The 24,679-nt window shown below is 41.4% G+C and overlaps 1 protein-coding gene across 1 annotated transcript in view; it reads left to right on the top strand.

Moving 5' to 3' along the window:
- The window catches only part of LOC128299474 (nephrin-like), a 292,126-nt gene that overhangs the window by 222,635 nt on the left and 44,812 nt on the right, over window positions 1-24,679 (top strand). Inside the window, exons 5-6 of the mRNA XM_053035456.1 lie at window positions 9,480-9,632; window positions 21,422-21,595. Of these exons, the coding sequence (XP_052891416.1) occupies window positions 9,480-9,632; window positions 21,422-21,595 (327 nt within the window). The remainder of the gene's footprint in view (window positions 1-9,479; window positions 9,633-21,421; window positions 21,596-24,679) is intronic.

The raw sequence follows: 24,679 nt of genomic DNA, 5'->3' as shown, positions 1-24,679 counted from the left end.
GCCTTGTTGTTTCTATGTTTGTCAGAACTTAAATACTAAAGGTAAAGGACCACATTTCGGCCAATTAGGGCCATTTAGACGATAAAACCTTCGATATTTCGTAGAATATCGTTGGAAATTTGATGAAGTGTTGTATTTGAAGAATAATTATTGGTTTTTACGTGTTACGTCTCACTTTATCAAACGTTTCCACATACTTCGAGTAGGTAGTCTGACGAAAAATGACATAATTACCCTAAAGATAGATTAAGTAATGTCGCTTCTGTACATTTCTACAACTAGCTAGCTCGCATAATAATAGTACAAAACAAGTCATACAATGCATCTTTGAAAGAACGGATCACCCGCTCGCTGAAGAACGGTTTGTCTTCATATTATCTTATTTTACTTGAAAACTATTTTCTTCTACATAGAAACCAACAGCAAAAGCACATCGCAATCTTTCACAGGGTTTTATTGAGTGTATTGTGCGGTACATTCTGAATGCACAATGCACCGTACTGCTCACGTAAAGTTTCGTTCGCTGTGTGGGGCAAAAAAAAGAAAGAAAGCTAAAACTTACAAAGCAACCACCGGGTAAAGGTTTCCCTTTTTGGGGTGGGAAACGTAACGGATGCAATGGATCGATTACTTCCATTCTGTGCTGCGGTCATAATGGAGATGGCAAAGAAAAGAGAGCAGAAACATCAAGCCAAACCAGCATAGTCACTTACTTCTGCCAACCGAGCCACACTATGTGAGGGCGCACAAGACGATTTGGAAAATGGTTCTGCTACGTCAGAAGAATTAGTTCGCGATGGTAGTCTGATTCCCAACCTCCCCTTTCCGGTGCAACTGCACCAAGGAAGGGCCCCGCAGCAAGAACCGTAGCTGAACTTGACAAGCGTATAAACCATCGAGTGCAATGGATAAAATCATTACGTAATTGAATTTAATAGACTTACCTTACCGTTCGACCAGCTGCACTGCTTCCGCCAGTGTATCATCCCAACGCCTCAATCCGGAACCCGCTCGCTCATCGGTAGATATTGTGCGGTTGGACCGGTTTGGTTGCGATGAGCCGTAAAATGAAACCATTAAACCGGGAGGTAAGACCCGAAAGAAGCAAAACAAAACGATCGGCTAAAAACCTATCGCTTGCACTGATCGCCCGCACGAGTACGAGTGAGACATTATGGGTGACAAAAAAAGAAGAAAGCAAAACTGCGACCCTGAAGGGAAAACCATCCCACCGGTCAAGAAATGGAAGGCGAAAAAAAAAGGTCAAACGTTGGTCCCCAAAGTACCCGCCAACTTCCGGTCCGGGGGGGGCAGTCAAGCAGATCCACACCGCACCAGAACTGTCAGCCCAACGGTGGGCTTTCGTTCCGCTGGACGACTTTCTGTCCACGTTATGCCCTGTTTTCGGGGGTCCCCAAACTGGTCAATCGGATCGGGTTTGCTTCGAGGATAACGGGCAGGCTTTACTGGCAGGAACGGAGTTGCTTTTGCTTTCCGGTTGCCTTGTGCCGTTTTCACTTTCTTATTTTTCGGTCACGCTCGGTGACACACACGCTCGAACACATGGTGCCCCGCCACCGATGTCCATGGGGCAGGACAAATGCAAAAGTTTATTGAAAATATGGAAATCCTCGCGCACCGTAGGGTCCAGCGGTATCGCTTCTTATTAAAAACTTTTTTCCCCCCACCACCCCCAAAAGGCCTTTTTTTGAGTAGTTTTTGGGGGGGGGGGGGGGGGTATATAGAAGAACAAAAAAAAAACAAACACAAAATCACTTTTTATATCGATATAAAGAAGCCGGTTTGCCAGTGTTCGCCCATCTCGCCTGTTGTGAGTGGTTTGCATACATTTGGGCGTTAGTGACCAGACGTTTCGTTTTAGGCGTCCCATTGGGACCACGGCCAGTGGCCAGAACGGATCGGGAAAATGTTTCCCGTCCCATCGCAGCCATAAGCAGCACACGCAAAGCAAAGTGTCCTTTTATTAAAAATGTATCGCACACACCGGCTAAATGGCGTTCGAATCTTGCTAACGGGTGTGACTTGCTTCACGGATCGCATGCTGTTCACATCAAATCGGACAAAACAAAACGGGAATCGGAAAACGAACATACACTTGCAGTGATGCAAGCTCCACAACACTCCACGGCCGGGAAGGACAGTGAACTCTCGCAGGGAAGGGTATCGCGAGCTGAACGGTTCGTTGTCCACTTGAGCTGACCCGTGGGACCTGCCATCGGTGTCGTTGGGGGGGGGGGGGGGGGTTTTGTCGCAATTCGACCGAACCGTTGTTCCATTTGCATACATATGAGCTTTTTTCGGGCGACATTTTGCAAGCAATCATAGAACGTGAACCCACCAGCTGATGAAGGGTTCGGAATTAGATCGATCCCCTGTATGTTATTATGATTGTCACTGCATTAGCCCATATCGATTTTTATCTTCGAACACATTGTGCCACAGCGAAACTTTTCCTTCGGAGCAGTTGCGTCAGTTGGAAAATTTGCATGCTTTATGTGGTAATGATTTCTAATACGTCATTACTGATTTCTATAAGCTAAGCAGGCGGTGAGAATATCTATCATGAAGCTGGCGAAGTTTTTTCGTGTTCTTAATGAACTGAAACGAGAAGATTTCTATAACACATCAGTAGTAGGCTAATTTTAAGAGATATTGCTAAAATAACTCTCTTGGCAAATTAATTGCATAGCCTGCCTTGCTGGATTTAGTTCTCTAAAATATTCGAAAATGGAAAGCTCAATGGTTTAACGATAAGCCAAACCTTGGTTTATATCTCATATGGACCTTCTGTATGGAATTTGTCGTATGGATTCGCAATATAATATATTATTATATATATTAGAATAATATATTATTATATTCAGACAAAAAAAAACAATAATATTATAATATTCATATCATATGAGAATATTCAAATTTTGTATTGTTTACCAAATAATATCAAGATATATTAGCAATACGGCCTGGCCGTATTAAATATAAAAAATAAAAAATAATAAATATATAAAATAATAAATAAAAAAAAATAAATAAAAAAAAATAAAAATAAATAATAGATTTATTATTAATAAAAAAATTAATAAAAAAAAATTTCAAGATATATTTAAAATCAAGCAACTCAACTGGCAGATTAATATAAGCAACCATTTTCGAAATAATCTAATAAATGGCTTCCCTTTCCTCACTGGAACTCTTAATTGCTGTAAGCAAGACATGATTATAGCCAAACAACAATAGGAGATATGAAAGATTTCTTGCACATTACTCAGGATTAGTGATGGTTAAATCATGCAGTTGAAGCTCTATTTAATATTATTTTTTTTTAAGAAGCCTAAACGTCACATCCAGCTTTGTCCAACGTTGTCCAACAGTAATTATGTGAATTATGTAAACATTCAACAATATTAAAATTACCTTCACCTAACCCAACTTTCGACTTACATTCTACATGAACTGCAACATTTTATTCATTTATATAGAAAGAATAAAAAAAATGGGTCCAACTACACATAATTTACTTCAAAAACCTGTTGCAACATAAACAATCTTTTTTTCATGTTTTTGATTTCATTTTTTCCCAACCTAATAAAGCAATGCAGTAACACTGTCACCTTAAATTTAGCTTTAACATTTTCAAAACACGTTAAAGCTTCGTGTGCTTCTCTAAGGCTGTTTCTGTTTAATATTTTTACCATAACGTTTACCTACCCAGTCTCCTGTCAAATCGCCATTTTGCTCTGCTTTATCAACAAAATACAAAACAAAATTCACGCACACCTGCCTCGCAGAAAGCACCTTCAATTAAATCACCAACTTTACAACCTCAACACACTGATATGGTTTATTTATCGCAAAAATTGCATTTTACACCGAACATGCTAATATTTACTCAAATTAACTAACTTTTACTGCGCCACGCCACGTATAATTCGCTTTCCGGAAAATAAGCCACATCGCGTAAAAGCTTGCCCTTGTTTTCGTCCGCTTACCCCACCACGCAAGTTCCGTAGCGGGCCACCCTTTCGCGAAGGATTCAACTTTCTTGTGCACCCCTTTCCCCCCATCTTTTTCCCATTCAATACCCCTCACCCCCCCACCCCCCGGGGGTAAGTGCGAGAAAACGCGAAAAAGCACGGCCGACGCGATAAAGTGCGCGCCGACGGGGGTAAAAAGAAAAGTCAATCTAATCCACGCTGATCCAACATCCATTCGGGTGCTCACACCCATTTTCGCACCGCGCACACACACACACACACAAACTCTAAAAACACTCTTCTCCATTCGGGTTGCTGCTACTACTGCTGAGAATTCATCATAAAATTTTTATCCATGAAAACGACTTTTGGAAAGTTCATTCCTCCAGCGAATCCCATCCATCCCTTTTTGGGCGGAGGGGGGGTCGAAGAAGATGAAGCACGGCCTGAAGTTCGTTTCCGGCATGCTTTTGTAGCCCTCGCACACACACGCACACATATATACGGACACATACGTAAGCTTGGTCGTACACTCCCTGTACCCATATCGTCATTCCTCACTATCACCGCTCACGGAACTCCAAAATATTGGCGCACGTTTCACATCTGGCACTTTTGGGGGTTGCACAAAATTTCTACTCCTTCTCTCCCTACCCCCCCCCCCCCCCCCCCTCCACCCTTTTGTGCCCAAAACCATATCGATGGAAATTTTCCAACCGGAGGACGTTACAAAAGGACGGTACAAAAGCAAATCTTTCACCACTCCACCCAGCAAACCCAGCCACGGGTGGCGGGAAAACGGGAAAAAAACGATGGAACCCATATGAGATTTATTTTCCACCCATTTTCCACCACACATCGCCCGGGTGGAGTGTGTTTTATATTTTTATCCTCCTTCCCTCCCTCACCCCTCCAAAACTCCACCATTTTTTAGAGACCACACATTATGGGTGGCGCCCCAGACTTTGCTCCAGTTCCTTCGAGGTATTTTTACAACCATCGCAAAAGGCCCAGCACTTTCGCGAAACTAGAAGGGGTAGTAGGATGGGTTTTTCCACAGAAAAGGGAGAAGAGCGCACAGGCATCCGTTATTTCCCTCGCGCTTGAAGCTTTACGGCGTGGACTGCTTGGACTGGGAATGGCATGGAAAAGCGCTCTTTGCACTCGGATGCAGCAGTCACCGAGCCCAAAAAAGGGGAAATGCAAGCGGTTAGCAAGCGGTAAGCGACCTTCCGTCAGCCTGGGTTTTTGCATAAAACCACCCTTGCTGGAACCGTCCCACAAAACGGCACCGGGAGTTGGCAAAAGTATTTTTTTTTTATTCCATTTTTGGGACAGATGTGGAATTGACCGAGACCCTTCTGGGCGCACTTCCGCAATGCAAACATGTACCAACGCCCTCAACGCAACGAGCAGCAGCAACCACTCTAAAACAACACCTTTCGGGCTCGTTTGTCTCGTTGCAACTTTCCACGCGAGCTTTTCCCGTTTCGAAGGAGCAAACGAAAAAAAAAAAAACTCCGACAAGAAACGAAAAACGGTAAAGGTAAAGCGAAGACGACACATTATCCTGTACCGCCCCGGTTGCACTGTCATTTGGAGTTTTCATCGTCGTTTGCTCTTTCGCTCCCAATTGCAGTGCCGATGCAACAATTTTCCGATCCGGTGCATCACAAACCCCTCATCCCGTCTCTCTCTCTCGCTCGCCAAGGGAGAAAGAAAAAACTTTTGCTTCCTTTCCCAAACCATTCGCGAGAGAGGGAGAGCGTACGAGTGAGTGTGCTTGATGGGAAAGTTTTCGGTGCCGCATGCTCATTGAAATTCAATAGGGTGCAAAAATTTTTACCAAGCCCGTTGCCAACACACTACCCCCCCACCCCCCCCCCCCCCCCCCCGGCCTGCTGTGTGATGCAGCAGAACTGGTAATTTTTCAATTTCACTCCCGTCAACCGATATTATGGCGTTCGATGTGAGGCCGATGGGTTCTTTACCGTTTTCTTTGCTGCAATGGGGAATACGGAAGGGATTGCGGGGAGGGGAGAGGAATTGAAAGGTTCACTTTGATTGGCCGACTGTAGTTGTGGAAGTTTTACAGTGGAAGTTGAAAGATATGCAAATCCTGCCGAAACAACTGTCGGTGGAGTGTTGCAGTTGGAGTTGGTGCTGGTAAAGTGGTAAAAGAAAGTTTCGTTAAAACGATACTAAATGCAGAGTGCATATTGATTTAAATGTTTGATGTACAAATCTTTACCCCGTGTAGGGAAATTTATGAGCTTAAAATGATTTTTGTATGTAACGATTAGGTTGCTATTTAATTTATTTAACACACATGACTCAACAATACGACTTACATTACAAAGTTTCAATTATTTGCTCAAAATGCTACAAAAAAGCCTTTTGACAGTTAATATAAATTCATATTAATATTATATTACCCAGTAAAATATTAAGTCCTAAAATATCAAAATTTATAAATTACATTGCTTCTCACTATAATTCCAAGCAATAATGCATCCGAAATAAATGAAAGTCCGAGGATCCTCATAAGTACGAAGAGTTCAGGTAGTCCTGGATCGATACAGTATAGCCTGTACAATCTTATATTAAATTTAACTGCTCAATTAGTTTATAGCATTACATTAAAGCATAAACGGAAAACAAACGAGTAAAAACGACTTCTTATTCAAATAATCTGAATGAAGAAAGCAGATAGCTAACTTCATAACATTCAAGTATAAACGGTACCAAAACATACAGGTTCGACATATCAGAATACAGAATATCTCGTGGACTCCATGTACAGCTTCAATGTACAATTCTTCTAGCTAACATTTTCCTGCTAAAAATTGGCCTCTTTCTGCGTCAAAGTTTTCTTCTTTAGATCCTATTTTGTTTTCTAGTTACTGAGTATACTTGTGTCTTTTGATTGTTGTAACAGCAGGTATTATTTTAGCGTTGACTTACTTTTTATATTTTTATTACAATAAGTTGATCGGCTAATTGACGATGAAAATCTGTACTCAAACTTATTTAGCATGATATTGTACATAACTGTACGATTCGAATTGTACTCAATTGTAAATTATATTCAATTGTACAAAACTCAAGAAGCATTTAAAAAAGCATATAATTAAGGGGTTTTTTAATAAAAACAGTCTGTTACGGTGCTAATAGATGACGCGAAATTTCGCATAATGAGAAAAACGAGAAATGTTATTTTAGTACAATCCAGCTTTTTAGTACGGGAAATTTCGCAAATCTGAGAAATGAGCGTTTGTCGAAATTTGACAAACAAGGAGTTTCTCGCTTTTGAGAAACGCGGTTATGTAAACAATCATTCGTCAACACGCGGTGCATGCGGTAAAGTGCTCAAAACTGTATTCAAAAAAAGTGTTTTGAAAAGTTTGATAAAGAGAAATGGGTAAGTCTTAATGCATTTATTTGTTCACAAAGTGTTCAGTTCTGTTCACTTCCACTTCCAAACGTAAACAAATGCAACTCGATGCAGATATTTGTTTTGACAGCTCGGGTGTGTATGCTAAACTACTTCTCAGCAATTAGACGGTGAGAAGGCTAAAAATCCGCGAAATTTGTGAGAAACTACAATTTTGACAGCTCACGATTTCTCATTTTTCTCATTGTGCGAAATTTCTCGTCATCTATTAGCACCGTTACGTTTATTTTAAAAAAAGTGCTTTGAGTGGGAGCGTGGTGATGCGAGCACTAAAATTCGTTCTGTCCCCTTCGGTGGTAAGATGGAAAAGAGAGCGATCTCATGACGTAACGCACGCATGATCCTACCGCCGGATGTGGGTACTGACGTTTTGCTATCCAACCTGCGTTTACAGGCGTAGGTACGAGCGTTTAGCGCTAACACAGTCGTAAAAATCTTGACAAAGAGTAAACACGAAAATATTTAATTTCCAAAATCGATTAGGTGTCATTTCTAACGACAATCACTCAATAAGTCGCTAATCAGATGAGCTTGCCAGAAACAAGTTAGTTTATTTGATCTCTTATACATTCTGTACATGACACTTGTCAAAAAGTCTCTAACCGAATGTCAAATAGTAGCTTTAACAGCTTCTGTATAACAACTCACAGTAATAATTTTCTCGACGACTTGTCGTTTGATTAATTAATTAATTGATTTTGTGTGTTCGATTTTCCATTAATTGTTTCAGAGTAAAATTGTAATTACTAAATGTTAAACTGAGTGTTACTTGATTGAGAAGTAAAATTCAATAAACACTCTGAACACTTCAAATAATTTCAATACTTCCTTAACATTTTCCTAACATTGCATAGAAACATCTTTTGTACTTTGAATCAAACGTCCGTTGCAAAACGTTTGTACTAAGACACCGTTCGACACCGTTTTGACAGTGTGTCCAATAATGGCTACAACTAATTCTAATTACCCAATGCCAACCCAATTTAACGGAAACTCCAATCTAATTTTCGATCATTTCCACGCATAACGCGAATGTATTCGGCAGCGGAACATTTGGCCGGGAAACGGTTAATTGGAAATTAAAAACAAGAACATTCCTGCACTGCCAAAAACGCGTACTTCTGCACGCCAACGTTCAGCCAGTTTTTACGCTCGATGGGGAGCGGAACTCAACCACACAGTTTTGCACTAATAAATGCAGACGATGGGTGCCATTTTGAACGGGGAAACAAACAAAGTTATAATGAACGAGAAGGTTTTGCAGCGGCTGTGTTCGCTGCCATCTTAAGATATGCACCGTTCGCATCCGCATTGCTGGCCGTGTTTTGTCGGGCAGTTTTGCTTCGGCAAACTTTCCGTCCATTGGCAGCTGGAATTAACAATCAACCGGCAAAGTCACGGACGCAAGTTCCCGAAGGGTTTCCGCGTTGAAGGTGGTGTAAAACCGGCACAAAACAGCACCAGCAATACGCCCAGCACGGCAGTAAAACAAATCACTATAAAATTAGATTTTTATAGCATCTTCGTTCGTTTGGCGGAGATGCGCTCCAACGGTGTTACTGAAGTGGCCGGGGCCAATTGGGGCACTTGGGGCAGTTCTTTTTTTTCTTCGTTGCTATGCTCGTTCTTGCTAAAACTCACACGCCACCGACGCCGGACGAAGACCAATATTTCATTCAATTAAAGTACGACTGCGTTTCGACTGCGGACTGTTGTGGGAAAGTTATGGCTGGTGGGAATTTTCACCTGCTATCCATGTGATGGCAGGGAAACAAAACTACTCCACCGAGCGCTTTTCCGGTTAGAACTTTGCCATCGCACAATCACGTTCGAAACATGTCGTTTGACTTTTTGAAGCTCGTACGGGGTAAACTTTGGCGTCGCGCTGCGCACGGTGCACTTAGTGCTGGGAATTTGGGACGGACGCATCGAGGACGGTGGATGGCGGTGGGAAAATTTGGCAGTGTTTTAATTCAGATTTTTCTTACTCTCTCTTTCCCTTTTTCCTTTTGCTTCCACGAATGGTTTAGCTGCGCCGGCATCGGTTCAAATCCAGGGCTACAGTCAGCATGCAAAGGCCGAAGTTCGGGAGGGCCAGGAGCTGTCGCTCACATGCGTCGTACCACAGGCGAGACCGGCCGCCCAGATCGTTTGGTATCGGGCCAACGTAGAGTACAACTCAGGTAAGCATGTAATGTTTGATTTTTATGATTAAAATTGCTTTTTTATTCGTTCGGATGGAACCTTTTTGTTTCGAACGGTTACATTAAACAGTTATTGACAGCAACGACCTGTCGACCTAACTGCATAAGAGTATTTACTCTTCCATTCTTTTCATCACATGTGGGTGGGAAATTTTATCATAGAATAAAAATAACAATTAAGAATAATATAAAATTTAAAACAGTACATTAAACTATTTAAAATTACTGTTTTCGTACGACGTCACCCAAATAACGGGTGACACTTCTGAGGCCGCGTCACACTAATATGGGTGACGATCTGGTGCTTTTTTTTCTTTATCGGCATAACAACCTCAAGAGGCCAAAGGCATGCCATTTTAGGATTTCTTTGACTTTATTTACTGAATACCTTTACCTAGCTGAAGAGTCAGTTCTGCGTACGGAGGATTGGTACAGCTGGGATTTTTGACCGGTCCTGTCGTGTGACGATCGGTGAAGCAACCCATACACCACTGGGCGTCCCCGATGATCTTGTACACTTGCAATAAAATATTCTTTGACACATTTTTGACACCAAACAGTTAATTATGATTAAACAACAAAACATTAAACTTTAGTATTTTTCGATGAGTATTGCATTTCGTAATAAAAATTAGACATTTTTAACAATGTTAAAATAATATGTCCATATTTCCTGCATAGCAACTGCATAAAGGGTTTAAAGTTATATAAAAGAACAGTTCAACCATTTGGAGAAATTTTTCCATTCATTGGGGGAAATATTTAGTCGATGAAGTGAAATTTGCGAAATCATATAGGGAAAACCTGCAAACATTTAGAGAAATTTTAATAAAAAACGCAGGAATCTATCAACGTCATTATTCGTTTTTGGTTCCATTTTCTTCGAATCGCTTATATTTTGGGCAGTGCTTTAGTTTATTACTTTAGTTTCGTTAAATAATTACGGATTAGTCGCTTTATCGCTTTATCACTTCATAATCATTTAAATATTGATGCATTGACACTGCAATCAAGGAAATTTCTACGGGCTGATCACAGCTTTGCTACATGATTTTAGTAAGGAAACAGGGGAGGTAAAGGTCATTGACAAGGCAAGGCACGTGAATACAATTTGAGCTTTCTAGTCATAATTATGCTCAACTTTCTGTGTTTTCTGTGGAGAAGTGAATAATCTCAACTTTGAATATTAAAGCAAACACTCTTCATTTTATGAGTTCGAATGCGAAGGTGCGATGCTGTTCAGGGAGCTTCTAAGGTAAACGAGCTGACTGTTGAAATTTATTCGTTAAAAGTTCTCTGCAAGGTGTTGATTTTGTCGCTGCAATGTAAACAATTCACCGATTGCGCTCCAAGCGTTTTTGGCAAATATTTTTAGCAAAATTTTTGCGATGCTACAAGGAATACAAGGAATTATAAAATTCTTCCAAACGATTGAAATCAATCCCTTATATGATTTGGAACCCTCTGAGGTTATTGTCCAAAATTCAAGCAAACGGCAAAATAAGTTGAATTTGAATTCGACTTAAGCAAATGTTGGTGATCCGCTATAATAGTATACCTCGTAAAGTATCTATACTTAAATAAAAAATCATTCATTACGATGCATTACTCAAGCTAATAAAATAATAAATAATGCATCCCCATTACGCTACTTGGCGGTAAGCTGATTGTGTGTTCCACTTTATACAATTATGTACTCTATTTCCGGCGCACAGTTATAATACATGTAAAGCCGAGTAAAGCCAATTCAATTGATAAGCACCGAAATGTATTTTTTTTTTGTCCAATAAAACGCACCAAACCCCGTAATTCCATCGTCCCAATTAAGTTCCGTCAAATGCATGCTTATCCACCAGCACCAAATAGAAAAAAAAAACAACTCCACCGTGAGTGTCACTTTTATGTCCGGTTGCATGTGCCATTAGCCGTGTGGGCTTGCAACTCAGTTGATCACCACCGACCACCGTCACCGCCAAACCAAACCGTGCACCACACCCACTAATGGTGAGTGGTGAATCGGTAACAGAGAACTAATTCGCACCAGACAAAATTAGATGCTTAGCTGCCGGGGAATGCAACCGCAAACGACCGCACACCGTTCGGACATCGTTCGGCAACTGGAAACCACCACCACCGCCACCACTGCCATTTCTGCATAATCGAACGGTTCAGATAGCGAAAGCGCGAAACAACTGCATCCCAATTCGATCACACCGCCGGTGTGTGGTCCCCGCGGGCGATGGGAACACACCCGGGGTCACGCAGCGTTAGACATTATTTTGATAGCTCCCCGGGAAGCGTCATGGAAGCGCTACGCGCGTATGATTTACATGGCCGCGCACCTAAGCTAAGCGTGGATCGATTTATTTCGCGAATCGGTCAAACGATTCCTACCAAACGAACCTACCCACCAAAAACCGGCCATAAGCTTGCGAAACACATTCGGCCACATCGCACCGTGCTGGCTTTTTTGCGAAACGGGAATAAATCAATTTCGTACCATCAGACCGGCCATGGGGGCATCCACTGACCGATTCTAATTACCTTCCCAACCATTCGGAACTGTTGTGTTGTGAACAAAACCACAAGGTGCTTCGGCACCTAAATTAACATATCGGACCTCCTCCACGCGGTTCGTCGATTGGCTCGTCATAAAAGCGTTTAAGTACGGGCACATTATGCGTATTACAAATTGCGTTCCTGCCTGATTGGTGGCCCTGGTCCTCCCCGTTAAAACCGCACATTAAGACTAACGAACCGCACACACAAACACACACAGAGAAACGAGCGAGCACACCATTTTGAGCCTGGGAGCTTTTATTTTCGGCGAACTTGAGGCAAGACATTTTTGTGCTCGCTTTGCATACAGAGCATAGGCGATAAATCTGTTTTTGCTGCCAAGACGGCACAATGCTGGACTTTTGCGTTGTCTTGTCACAACGCTTCGTAAACGGGGTGATTCTATTGCCATGCCTTTGGTCCGAACGACACCGACCAAGCGAACAAAAAAGCACCGGGGAAAATGGTGGCCCCTTACCCAGGGGCGCAGAGCAAATAATGAGTACAAATTATGACAAGTTTCGTCACATCCGAGGCGGCCAAGCCAAGCTGTGGCACGTTCTGGCCAAAAACTTCTGACGCAACCGAAACCGGTCAAGTGGAAAAATCCCCGGGCTCAATTAATTTCCCCCCACCCCGGTAGATGTCCACTTTTCCGGAACGCACACTTACGCACGGCCAGGCGCTGGGCAGTAAAGCGTTTCGCAGGAGCGGACAAAAGCTGGATGGGTATAAAAATGAACAGTAATTATGTCATAAATATGCTACAGCTTCCAGTGCGCCCACAAAACCGTAGCATGGCGCTCGAGGGGGGGGGGGGGGGGGGAAACCCTTCCCCGCAATACATGCGATGGTACTTTTGGGTAGCTTTTTGCCGGCATGTTGTTGCCCTCCGCCGAAAGATGACCGGAACGATCAGTGCACGGTGGGTTCGGTGCGGGCTACTAGATGGACACCCTATACATTCCCCATTGTTTGTTTGATTTAAATTAAATATTTTAGCTTTCTAGTTGAATTTGTATGAAACGTGGGTGATGTAGGAATCACAAATATTAAAGTGTAAAAAATGGGTATACAACTTATCAATCAAATAAACCTCAGTAAACACATAATACACAGTACTCAATTTGATTGCTACCAACACCCCAACTGCAACAAGATGGCTGGGGGGAAATGCTTGAAATGATTGAGGGCTTCAATCACACTACTCACCAAAATAATTGCTCAAAATTCGTTTACTCACAACTGACACAACTGACTTATATTAACATAAAGAATTAGCTCATTTATTATGATCAGCTTATACATCAGCTTTAATTAGGCCGATCACGATAGAGCGTCGTGAAAATGTGAAAATGTCACCACATCACAGACTGAGAAATGAGGAACTGGTTTGCCTACTTCACTTAAATCTTGGCTCACTCACAGCTCACCTCACCAAGATGAGAAAAATTAGCCACGACTGTTTGAAGCAAATTCGTTTGATAAACTAAGTATAAGTTGCATAAGTCCATGCGGATTTCAGTCATTTTCTGTGGCACTTGAACCATGAAAAATCTGGTTGCTGAAATTCCTAACCATTTTTGACGTTATTTAGCACCTCTCCCATCGTGAGAAGGCCTGAACAGCTACCACCTGCAGTAAATTGATACGTGTAGGTTAGTGTCGGATGAATCCGATTCGGGTTCGAACTGAGCGAATGACTGTCGATCTCTATTCAAAAGAATTGTTCTTCTCAAATGTTAATAAACCGCTGAAGAATAATGATTGATTGTCTGATTCTCATGTTATGCTATGAAATGTATTTGTTATGTTGGTACTTTCTGAAATGAACATTATTCTGCAATCGAAGCAACCCAAGCATTCGAACTTTTATATTGTAAATCAACCTTTTGGATGCAGATTCGGCTCATGGATCGAATGACTCGTCACTGAATATTTGAATAAATGATCTATTCTTAGAAGACTCTCAAAGCATAACACTACTATAAGCCAACTAACGATAAGCATCAAATACAGTTTTAAATAGTATTCTTGGTGTAAGGAAACAAAGCAACCATTTTGTCAACCCGGATTAAATTCTCAACTGGGAATTGTTGCATGTTAAAAATCTTATTTTCAAAACATTTACATCGTTGTCAAATCTAATGACATTTTCAAACAAACGTCCACCACTTTACCACTGTGCAATATGGACTATGTCATTCCATGTTTATACGTACATCCCGCAGCCTAGCGTACACAAATTAAGAACGGTCCCACTGGAATGCACAATAAAATTGTAAATGGTTTGGGTCTTCACTGTTACGATTGACAATGCGGGTGACCGAGTATTACCGACGTGTAAGCGGAAAAGCGTGTAAAGAAGTCATGTTCACTGTTTGTAGATGTAAATACGACCATTGCAAAAGTTTGAAGCATTTGAATTAAACGAAATTGTATTTAATTTCACGAATTTTCCATTAACAACACTTAAAATGGCTGCTGCATTCCGGCTTAGCATTATGCTGACCGAACTTAGTACCATCCACTATCGTAGCACAAGTTTCTCGTATACTCGTTCGGTGCTCCATCTTTATGGAACTTAATTAAATTCTAGTGATGAAAATCAATAAAATTTGCACAATTTACTACATCGTACCGGTCCGGAACCGTTCATCAGTTTGTCATCATGGTAAAGATTTTTATTTTACAACCCACCTCCACCCTCTCCCCTTTTCTCCCCCTACATACACCCTTTCATTCGACCTTCCTATATCTAATTTACATTCTTGTACTAAATGTTTAATGCTCAGGCAATTATGATAATAGTCCGGGTTTCGGTTGGTTCCGACAACCCGTTGACAGTACCGGTAGGTAATTTTTGATGACCTTTCTTCCGTTCCCTTACGGCACCCCTACCAACACACACACACACAGCGTCCTTCCATTTTTCATTTTTCTACGCAACGCACAGCGAAACAAACGCGCAGCAGGCGGCATTTTCGCTTTAATTGCTCATTGATGAGAGTCACGTTTGACTGGCCCGGCGTGCCACTGCTGTCATTCGTTTCCATCCGTCCCCATCCGGCGGTGGGAGAGCGGGTCGCGAGGGTTTGAGGTTTTTATGGTCAATTTGAAAAGTTGCTACTCTACAAAAGATTTATCGCAAGTCTTACCACGTTCACGATCAACGGGTACGCTGAGTACGGTACCGGTGCCCGTTGATTTATCGACCGTGGACTGTGGGCCGTGAAAAAGCAAGTGCGATTTCACATTGTGTTTGCAACACATCACTTGGTGGGTGTTTCACTGCTTTTGCTAGTTTGGTAAGTAGATTAAAGTTTACAAGAGGATTACTAAATATAGTTTTTCCCCCCTTAAACCAATGTTCTAACAAGTTTTGCTTCTTCCATGGCTCGAAACCATCATCTTCCTCTTTAGTGCGATTGGCTCCAAGTGGGAATCGGTGCAATTTAGTAGTAGTAGTAGTAATAGTAGTAATAGTAGTAGTAGTAATAGTGGTAGTAGTAGTAGCAGTAGCAGTAGTAGTAGTAGTAGTAGTAATATTAGAGTAGAAGTCAGGTGCCGATAATTTCACAATCGCAATTTGTAAAAAATGCACAAACGAAAAGTTATATTAACTTTTACAGTTTTGCACTTATTGCTTGGTGCAATGATTGTTAATGGATTTGCAATGGTCTACCAATACTGGTACTAGTAGTAAGACAATGAATATATTTTTTACAATAGTATGTTATAAAGAAGTCATAGAACGGGTTCAATTTTTGCATCTTTCCTCGCAAACTAAATATCTTCGCTCGTATTCTGATGTTTAATAAATATTGCTTTACCTGTAAGGCGTTCAGTAAAATTATGGGTGGGAAATATTTTACAAACAAAAACCCAACAACAAGTTGGAGAGAAAAAAATGTACCTTAGCAGTCTTAGCTTATATCTAAAGTATTATAAGTCTGTTACATTAAGCTTCCTACCCTGAATTAAGTGATCGTGTTGACTAGGTCTAAATCTTATTTCTTAATCTGATTATTTTGAACACTGGTAATTGTTAAGGCAACTTACCATTTCCTTCCTGAGAGATTGATCTGAATAATGGATTTTATTGGCATTTTGGTACATGGTAGGTAGTCTAAATATTTTCAAGATGTTGCATAATGAGTGGCATTTTACATTTTTCGTGCAATGAGGATACTTTTTCGCTGTTTAATAAGATGAGACCTGTTGAAATCTGTTTTCTATTATGTATTTAGTTAATCTATGCAACTGATGTGTGTGTTGTGGATAAATAGGATTGAAAACCGAACTGTACCGAACTTGGGATGATTTTTACTTATCGAGGAGTGCATTCTCATCTGGACCTCAATGCATTTAGCATCTACTTTGCCAAGGCAGCTTAGCAGGTTGATAGAACTATAGCTCTCTGCTTGGGTTGGATGGGGATTTTGGGATTGCAATAACTTCTTTAGCTATTTTCCAGTTACTAGGAAAGTAGCCAGGTTTAAATCTAATCCATTGTACATGGTGGCCAGATACGCCATTGCTTTCCTCGGTAGTTGTTTTAAGCGATCAATTGTTCAGGTTGTCACTTAATGATGGTACTAAAATACTACACATAAGTAACACATGAAAAAATCTATTTTCTGACATTCTATTACTTTAAACGAATAATTTAAAATAAGTTCAAAGAGCTCAAATAGTCTCAAAGCATCTTTAGTAAATGAGATTTATGGAATCATATTTTTTCTTTTAAATTTGATGTCTTCTACATTCAAAACCCGCTATGCATGTGTTGCAAAATTTTACGCATATTGGTTATTATTAGCTGATTTTATTACCTTGAGTTGTTTACCTGTACAGTAAACGTACTATTAAAGTATAAATTTTCCTTACTTCTATAGTAAGCACAACATATACAGCAACAAACTAAACGTCGAGAGGCTTTAGCTTGTATTATAAATGGTTTTAAATGCGCTTGCAGAATTAAACCTCATTTCTACTCAATAAAGAATTCGAAGGACCAAAAATAGGAATATTTGTCAATTAGTAACTGATTTGTAAATCATTATATTACTTGCGTTACTTTCGTTACTGATGCTTATTGTTAGTACTGCGAAGGAACCCAGATGTATTTTTTAACTGTTAATAATCACATTTAAAGAATATTTTGTTGCAAATTTAAAGTCATACACAGTACTAAACACACATCTCCGCCCAATATTAGCGAATGGGAATTATTTGAAACAATTGATAGCTCCGAAACGTACCGACTCAATTCGGTATTGTCTTTATTCCCCGAATGGTTTCTGCTCACCGATACTGCACCGTTGCCGCAAGGAATAGCAAAACATTTTTCAAAAGCATTCATAATGCATCGTCATTCATACCTTTGGCAAATCTCGCTCTTCGCATCCCGAATAGCTGTGGTGTGGATTTTTTCCCCCCCAGCGTTCCCTGCTGTGTGTAACGTTTCGCAAAAGCAAAAGCCGAAACCCCGGCACTGACCGATATGGCACGGACTGGAGCATTTGTTACATAGGTAAACATAAAACTTGGAAACGTGATCGACATGTATCATCGTTCTATTATCCTCCTTTTTGCACATGTATCAACCGGTCCCTGTTCACGCCCTGCTCCGTCCCGGGGATTGAAAAACCGGGAATTTTGTGTCGAATGATGGAAACATCCTCCCGAGTCCGGGGCTGGCCAGCTGTAGCAATATTATACTGGTAGTACAAGCACACTATTACGCCTCCCTTGGGCCCGAAAGCGGAGGATTCTAAAATAAACAGCACTTAAAATTATCACCATCTGGTAACGGTGGGAGAGGGAAATGCGAACGTTTGATGAACCCAAGCAACCGAGACCCCGGGACGCATCTGGTACGGCGAACAACGGCGGTATGAGCGTGTGCTGCCGTCATGACGACAGGACGGCCAGTCTCGAACTGCATCGTACCGAGATTGGGGATAAGGAAAATGAGCTTTTTATCAGTGATTCTGCTCGGCTTGCAGCTTCAACGTGCCGCACTCGCCCGGGCCCCATCTTGAGGCGGTGCGGTCCAAAAGGTCTCCAGTTGACGGTAACGTTCGTTAAACAATGATAATACAGTAACGAGAAGGACGACCCACGACAAAAGCCCTCCTACGTACTTCGGTTGCTGCTCGATCGAACACACCGGCATTGTTGGCTGAGGGATGCTGCATGGCCAACAATGTTGCAGTCGCCTGACAGACAATAAAAATCAATAACTGTAAGAGAGAAAAGTAAGTTTTTCTTTTTCCGAACAGCACACACACACGCTCACACATTCGATGTCGAAGCTTTTTCAGTGCTGTAACAACATTGTTCTAATACGCAGCACACATTACGAACGATCAATGTAGCTACTGGTGATGATGGTCAGAGAGCACCAGGCAGTGGAAGCTCAACAGTCAACTCGAACCATGCTCAAGGAATAAACGTTGCAATTGTGCCCCTAAACTGGAGTGTACAGCACGGGGTACGGGGACGTTCTTGTTCAATTTCGAAACAATCACGATCTGTTGGATAATTCGATGATTCTGATCTGATGGGTCCACCCCACCCGCCCAAGAGGATACACACAATAATTGAAAACCGGAATTTTAAAAGACGACCACCGACGGCAGCCTCGCACATTGTGTGTGTTATAACGTCTGGAGCGTTTAGTTTAACTTTCACACAATTTCTTATCCAAATATTATGTCTTAAACATCGGCCAAACGATTGCGTCCAGCCGGGAACGGTTTTTCTGCTTGTTGCCGGTGGAATGCTTTTATTCGTTGGGATAATATGGCCATTATTATTCTGTTATGGTTGTTTTAGAAGGCATAAAAACCATAAGGGCCCATTCAATAATTACGTAACGCTAATAGAGTAGGGGAGGGAGGATTAGTACAAGCGTTACGATTTGTTACATAACGGAGAGGGTATTTGATAGCGTCACAGTATTTGATTATTATCATGAAAAATTAACTTATTTGAGGGATTTTTATACACACTTCGTGTCATCTATCTGTTTGTCGATTGTTTTAAGCTCAAGGTTCTTGGTATCTTCTGATACCCATTTCAAACAATTAATAACTACTGATTTCCACTCACATGGTGATTTTGGATTCCGGTGTGCAGTAGTGGATCAAGCATTGTTAACTCATAAAATTTGCAATTAGCTTGAAGAGCTCCAAACAGTCTCAGAATAATGCATTTAAGTTATCCTTTGTCGAAACGAACTGCATACAATCATACATTATTTTATTATTGAACAGCATTTAGTGCTCATTCACGATGCAATAATCAACTTTTGACAACTATAACGTGCGGCATCATGATCGATGCTTGTATAGCCGTGCTTAAAGTCAGCATTGATGCGATTTATTTTACAATTACATACTACAATAATTGATTTTAATGGTGCTAAATTGTACGATACTTATCAATTTAATTGAACCGTTTGTTCTCAACAAAAATCATTTTTTTATTGAGACTCTAAATTTCTGATGTTCCATTGGGTGTTGAATGATAAAAATAGGTTTGAGCTTTGAATTATCAGACGCTTCGCGGTCTTGCCCTGTTGCATGGGTCCTCTAAACCACCTACGGTCGAGCGCCGTGGTTAGCCAATCCATAATCCCGGTTGGTCTGGTGGACCCATCAACGGCATCCCTCTATCCTTATTTGGGCCTACCAAGCCTCCTCTGTCCATGAGGACTACCTAAAACGGCTTTTTGGACAGGGTCGTCCGGTGTCATTTTCATGACATGACCAGCCCACCGGAGCTAATCCGCTGTACGGCGGTAGGTTCGCCGTACAACTCATAGAGCTCATCATTGTAGCGGCTCCATTGTTCTTTCAAGCATACGGGGCCAAAAAACCTTCCGAGCATCTTCCTCTCGAACTCGGATAAGAGAGTTTCGTCGGTTTTGGACAAAGTCCATGTCTCACAGGCGTACGTTGATGATGATCTGTCTGATGACTAGAACTATCTAAGTTCTATATAACCCCAGCTTCGTTCAACTGAAAATTATTCACTAAATCTACTTGTACACAACACATGTATTTACACTTTCGCCAGTTTTTTAGATCCATTAAATCTGTGTTTTATGAAAAAAAGTTAGTCAAAAAGTAAATGAATAATGAGAATGAACAGAAGACAACTAAGCAAATAAAAGGTTGCTAGATAAATAAGAAAGGAGAAGTACTGATAAATAATTTACGTACGAATTCTTTTTCTTAATAGATTACATCGATTCGCCATGGTACTATGTAATGTAAACTATCAAACGCGCTTCTCAAGCTTTTTTAAATGGACGATTAGCGAATGAATCCTTCGTTTGGAATCTGTACTTGTATACGAAGCGTCTTCCGGAAATTGATATCTTTATCCAGAGAACCTATCCAACCATGGTTTAGTTAACTTGGTATGTGTAAATGATACCAATTAAATTGTTGAAAGATACGGACAGTCTGAAAACAAACATTGTTAATGAAGTATCGTATGCATAATCGTAGCTGAATGATTATGCATTATTATGCTGTGTACAGATTGAAAAATGTTCTAAAACTACTTAAAATTATTAGCAACGATTAACCAAATCAGCATGCCATGAGTAGTAAATTTGTTAGCCAGTATGTTGGATTCTTTTGACATTAATCGAAATACGATATAACTACATAGACAATTTCATATTAAATAAAGCCCCCACCCCACTTGTCAACGAAATGTTACGTAATTAATGGAAGGGGGTTGAATGTAATAATTGAATGAGCCCTAATTAATAATGTACTTTGGAAATTGGCACAAAACATTACAGGAAAATTTAAAATAAACAGAAGCGCAAGGATAAAGGATCAATATTTTTAATATATTTATTTTCGAATGCTGATAGAACGACAAAAAACCATTATAATAAAATAAAAATTATGTAATGCAATAATTTTCTTAATCTTAATCTTTTCTTAATCTTAATCTTTTAAATTTACTAAGAAAACATTCATACGAACAGTATTCAATAACTTAAGTGTGTACTGTGCTTACACCCAGAAAAAGAGAGATGAAATAAAACTATTGATTTGATTAATTGTTCGCGAAGCAATTGTAATTATCGCTCGTTGAGGGAGTGAAACTTTACATCGATAGCATCCATCTCATGCCATGTGCGTATCTTTCTTCTTTTATTTTCTGCCCCACTCTAGATACCATCGACACGAAGACCACGGAAACGGAAGATCGACGGTACACCGTAACGTCCAAGCTGCGCCTGCAGCCGACCGCGGAAGATGACTACATCGACTACACGTGCCAAGCCCGACACCCGGCAATCCCGGAAGACCGTCCAATGCAGGCCACCGTACAGCTGTCAGTGCTCTGTAAGTACCCTGCCCCGGATACCACTTCAACCTCAATCGAACTTCAATCCTCGGTACATCCGCGGCTGCCATTCCCTCTGCTATAATTTGCCAGCAACGCCGCCGGTGTACTAATGGCTACTTACGCGGGTGGCCATCCGATCCTCCGGCACCCGGCACCGAGTAACGCTGATTGGCGCCCGGCAATGAGCTGCTAGTCACGTACCTTTACGGCCAACAGTGGTCGGGGGTACGGTTCCAACCCCCGTGCCTTTGTCCGGTGGTGCTGATTTTCATCACCTCCCACCACTGGGGGCCAATTGAAACCCGGGCCGGACGCGCTAGTCTATGATTTCTCAATCAATTGAAGGTTGCCTTACGTGCGACAACGACGTCCCCTGTTCGACTGTTTCGCAGTCTTTGCGCGTGGACTTCGCTTGCTTTTTTAAAAAAAAATTGCACAGCACAGCAATAAACCCGAACGGCAGCAGTAGCACACAGCAAAAAGCACACGAGCAGCAGCTTCGTCAACCGGAAGGAACCAAAAACCGAAAACTTTCCACCCTCAACTTCCGCTTCCGCTTCCCTTCACTGGGGTTGGAAGAGGAGGAGGGGAGAGTTGTCCGTGTTGCGTGCCTGCTGTCATCGTTTTTGTTTGCCCGGCGAGAAGAGAATTCTAACGCCTGTCGTCGTCAGCGAGTCACGCGATGAACCGAGGTACCGTGGGGTGCCCGGTAGAGGACAAAACCCCCCAAACCCTCGGCGAAGAAAATGTGCGCCCGTTTGTGCGCTTCCATTACAAAGCAGGAAAATAACTTTTCATTTCGAAGCACCCATCGGGCACTTTTCCTCGCGCGCGCTCGCGGTGTATTTGCTCCAAACAAAGCCACCGAACCGGGAAGGGGGGGGGGGGGGGGGGGGGGGGGGGGGCTGGGTATGTCGTTGTTTCGTTAACATTTTTCTTCTAACGCTGCTTTTCTTCTGGCTCAACAGCACATTAACACACACACACACAGAGCACCTCGGTATGGCATGGCATCACGAAGGGTAAAAGTGAGTGTCTGTGGGAAATGCTGCATCAAACAGCACAACAACAACTGAGAAATGCCAACTGTAAGCAATAAGAACCAAACGGGGGAAATGGCAAAAAAACCCAGAAGCGTTACTACAGAATTGTGTGCCACGGTCGTTGCAGCTGAAGCGAAGGATATGATTTCAGGAATCAGTAAGAGCACCCCGCTAGAGCAGGCAAGGGTGAAGAAAGTAAGGACGAACCTCATGAACACACACACGCTCCCATGAACACCACCGAACGAAGGCAGCACCGGGGGGTGCAAAAAGCAGTTAAAATGATGGTGGAGAATGTAATAAGTAAATATTAAATAAAAATAAACAACCGACAGCTGCCTCGAGCTGCGAAAACCCCCCGGTCCTTTGTGAGCGAAGCACCGTTTGCTCCACTTTCCAACATTTCAGACATTTACAAATGTGGAATGAAGTGAAACAGAACAAAACGAGAAGAAAAAAACGGCCATCTTGCCACCTTCTAGCATGGATGATCTTTGGATGGTGCTTTTTAAGGGGTTTGGTAGCAAAAAAAAAACAGCAAGACTTTTCATAAAACAAAGTTCACATTGTTTCGGCAAAGCGGGAAAGCGATCCTCGCTCGCACGTTGCCATCAATTTAATTTCGGGCTGAGGATAACAATCATTCAAGATCAACGTAAAATCCCAACCGAATGGAACAATATGGTGGAGAGGTTCTTTGCTGCTTGCGAGTGAAACTTTCTTCTTGTAACACGCACGCAAAGTAGGGCAGAAGTTCATACAAGTAATGCAATTTCCATAATCGTGCACATAACACCGCCAAACACACACTCACACAGTAGTACTGCAGAATTGTCGGGACATTTGATTCTTCGGGACAGATGGAAAAGAATATGCATAGACAAATAATTAGCCGTCGTGCAGTAAAGTTTCTGCAGAGTCAAACAAAAAAAAAACACACACGAAAGATCACTTTGTCATACCTACCCCCGCCGATGGATGGATCGCGATGCAAATGAGCTAATATAATTAAGGCGCGCAAACCCGGGAAACCCCACTGTTTGGTGCATACGTACGAACGGCACGGTTTTTCCATCCGCTCGCGCAACCAAGTTTTGCAAGTCTTTTGATTTAAACTTCACTGACTGACTTTGAAGTTGGCTAGGCGTCTTGGCTAGGCGTTTTGCTTGGCGTTTTCGACACAGGCGACAAAGCAGGCGCCCATTTATTATTCATTTATTCAGCTGACAGTTTGCAGCGTTCGTCAACCTGCTTACGGGAGATAAATACCCCCAGAAGGGTGGGAGGGAGATTTTCTTTTTAATTGACATTAAAATTTAATTTGGCATTTAATTTAACATTTTGAAAATGATGTTTTTAATGTTTGGTGCAATTGTACAAAATCTACACAAAACCTGTCTAACTTTTATAAAATTATTTGAAAATAGTGTTAGTGAGACAATCGTTTTGTGTATTTATAATCATAACAATCGTTGTTTATTGCACAAGGGAATTTGGGCTCTAAAGATAAAAAAAAACATTTAAGTAATTTCCTTTTAATGGCAATTTTCTTTTTCGCTTTATAGTTTTTCCTTCTCTATTTCTTCTTATTCGATTTCTTCTTATTCTTCTTCGTCGTCTTTTTCTACTTTTTTGACACTGCAATCCAAGGTCTGTGTAGGATGGAGAGCAAATAATAGCCAATATAGGGGTTCGCCATTTTGGATTTCATTTGACGTTTAGTCGCCCGTGTAAGATGCATAATATGCTCACTCACACACTCTCTTATTGTGGTATTAGTGACACTTTTTCCTTGCGTCTAGCCTACTTGTTTACTATATCGCAAAGTTTCACAATTAGCTTGGTCGTTAAAGTTTTCCTTCGTTTTTATTTCCTTTAGTTAAAACAGCAAACTGTTGATGGTTTTATAAAGTGGTGAGTGGTCATCACCTATCAGTGTTCTGATACCAAGGGTTGATCATACCAGACTTTCACGCCGTACTGTGAACTGGGACATATGAGGGAGGAGCTTCATATGTGAAGAGCCTTACCTACTCG

This window comes from Anopheles moucheti, chromosome 2 (genome assembly GCF_943734755.1).
Source record: "Anopheles moucheti chromosome 2, idAnoMoucSN_F20_07, whole genome shotgun sequence".
Classification (NCBI taxonomy): domain Eukaryota; kingdom Metazoa; phylum Arthropoda; class Insecta; order Diptera; family Culicidae; genus Anopheles; species Anopheles moucheti.
The sequence above is the reverse complement of the archived record's forward strand: the minus strand, read 5'-3'. Positions and strand labels throughout refer to the sequence as shown.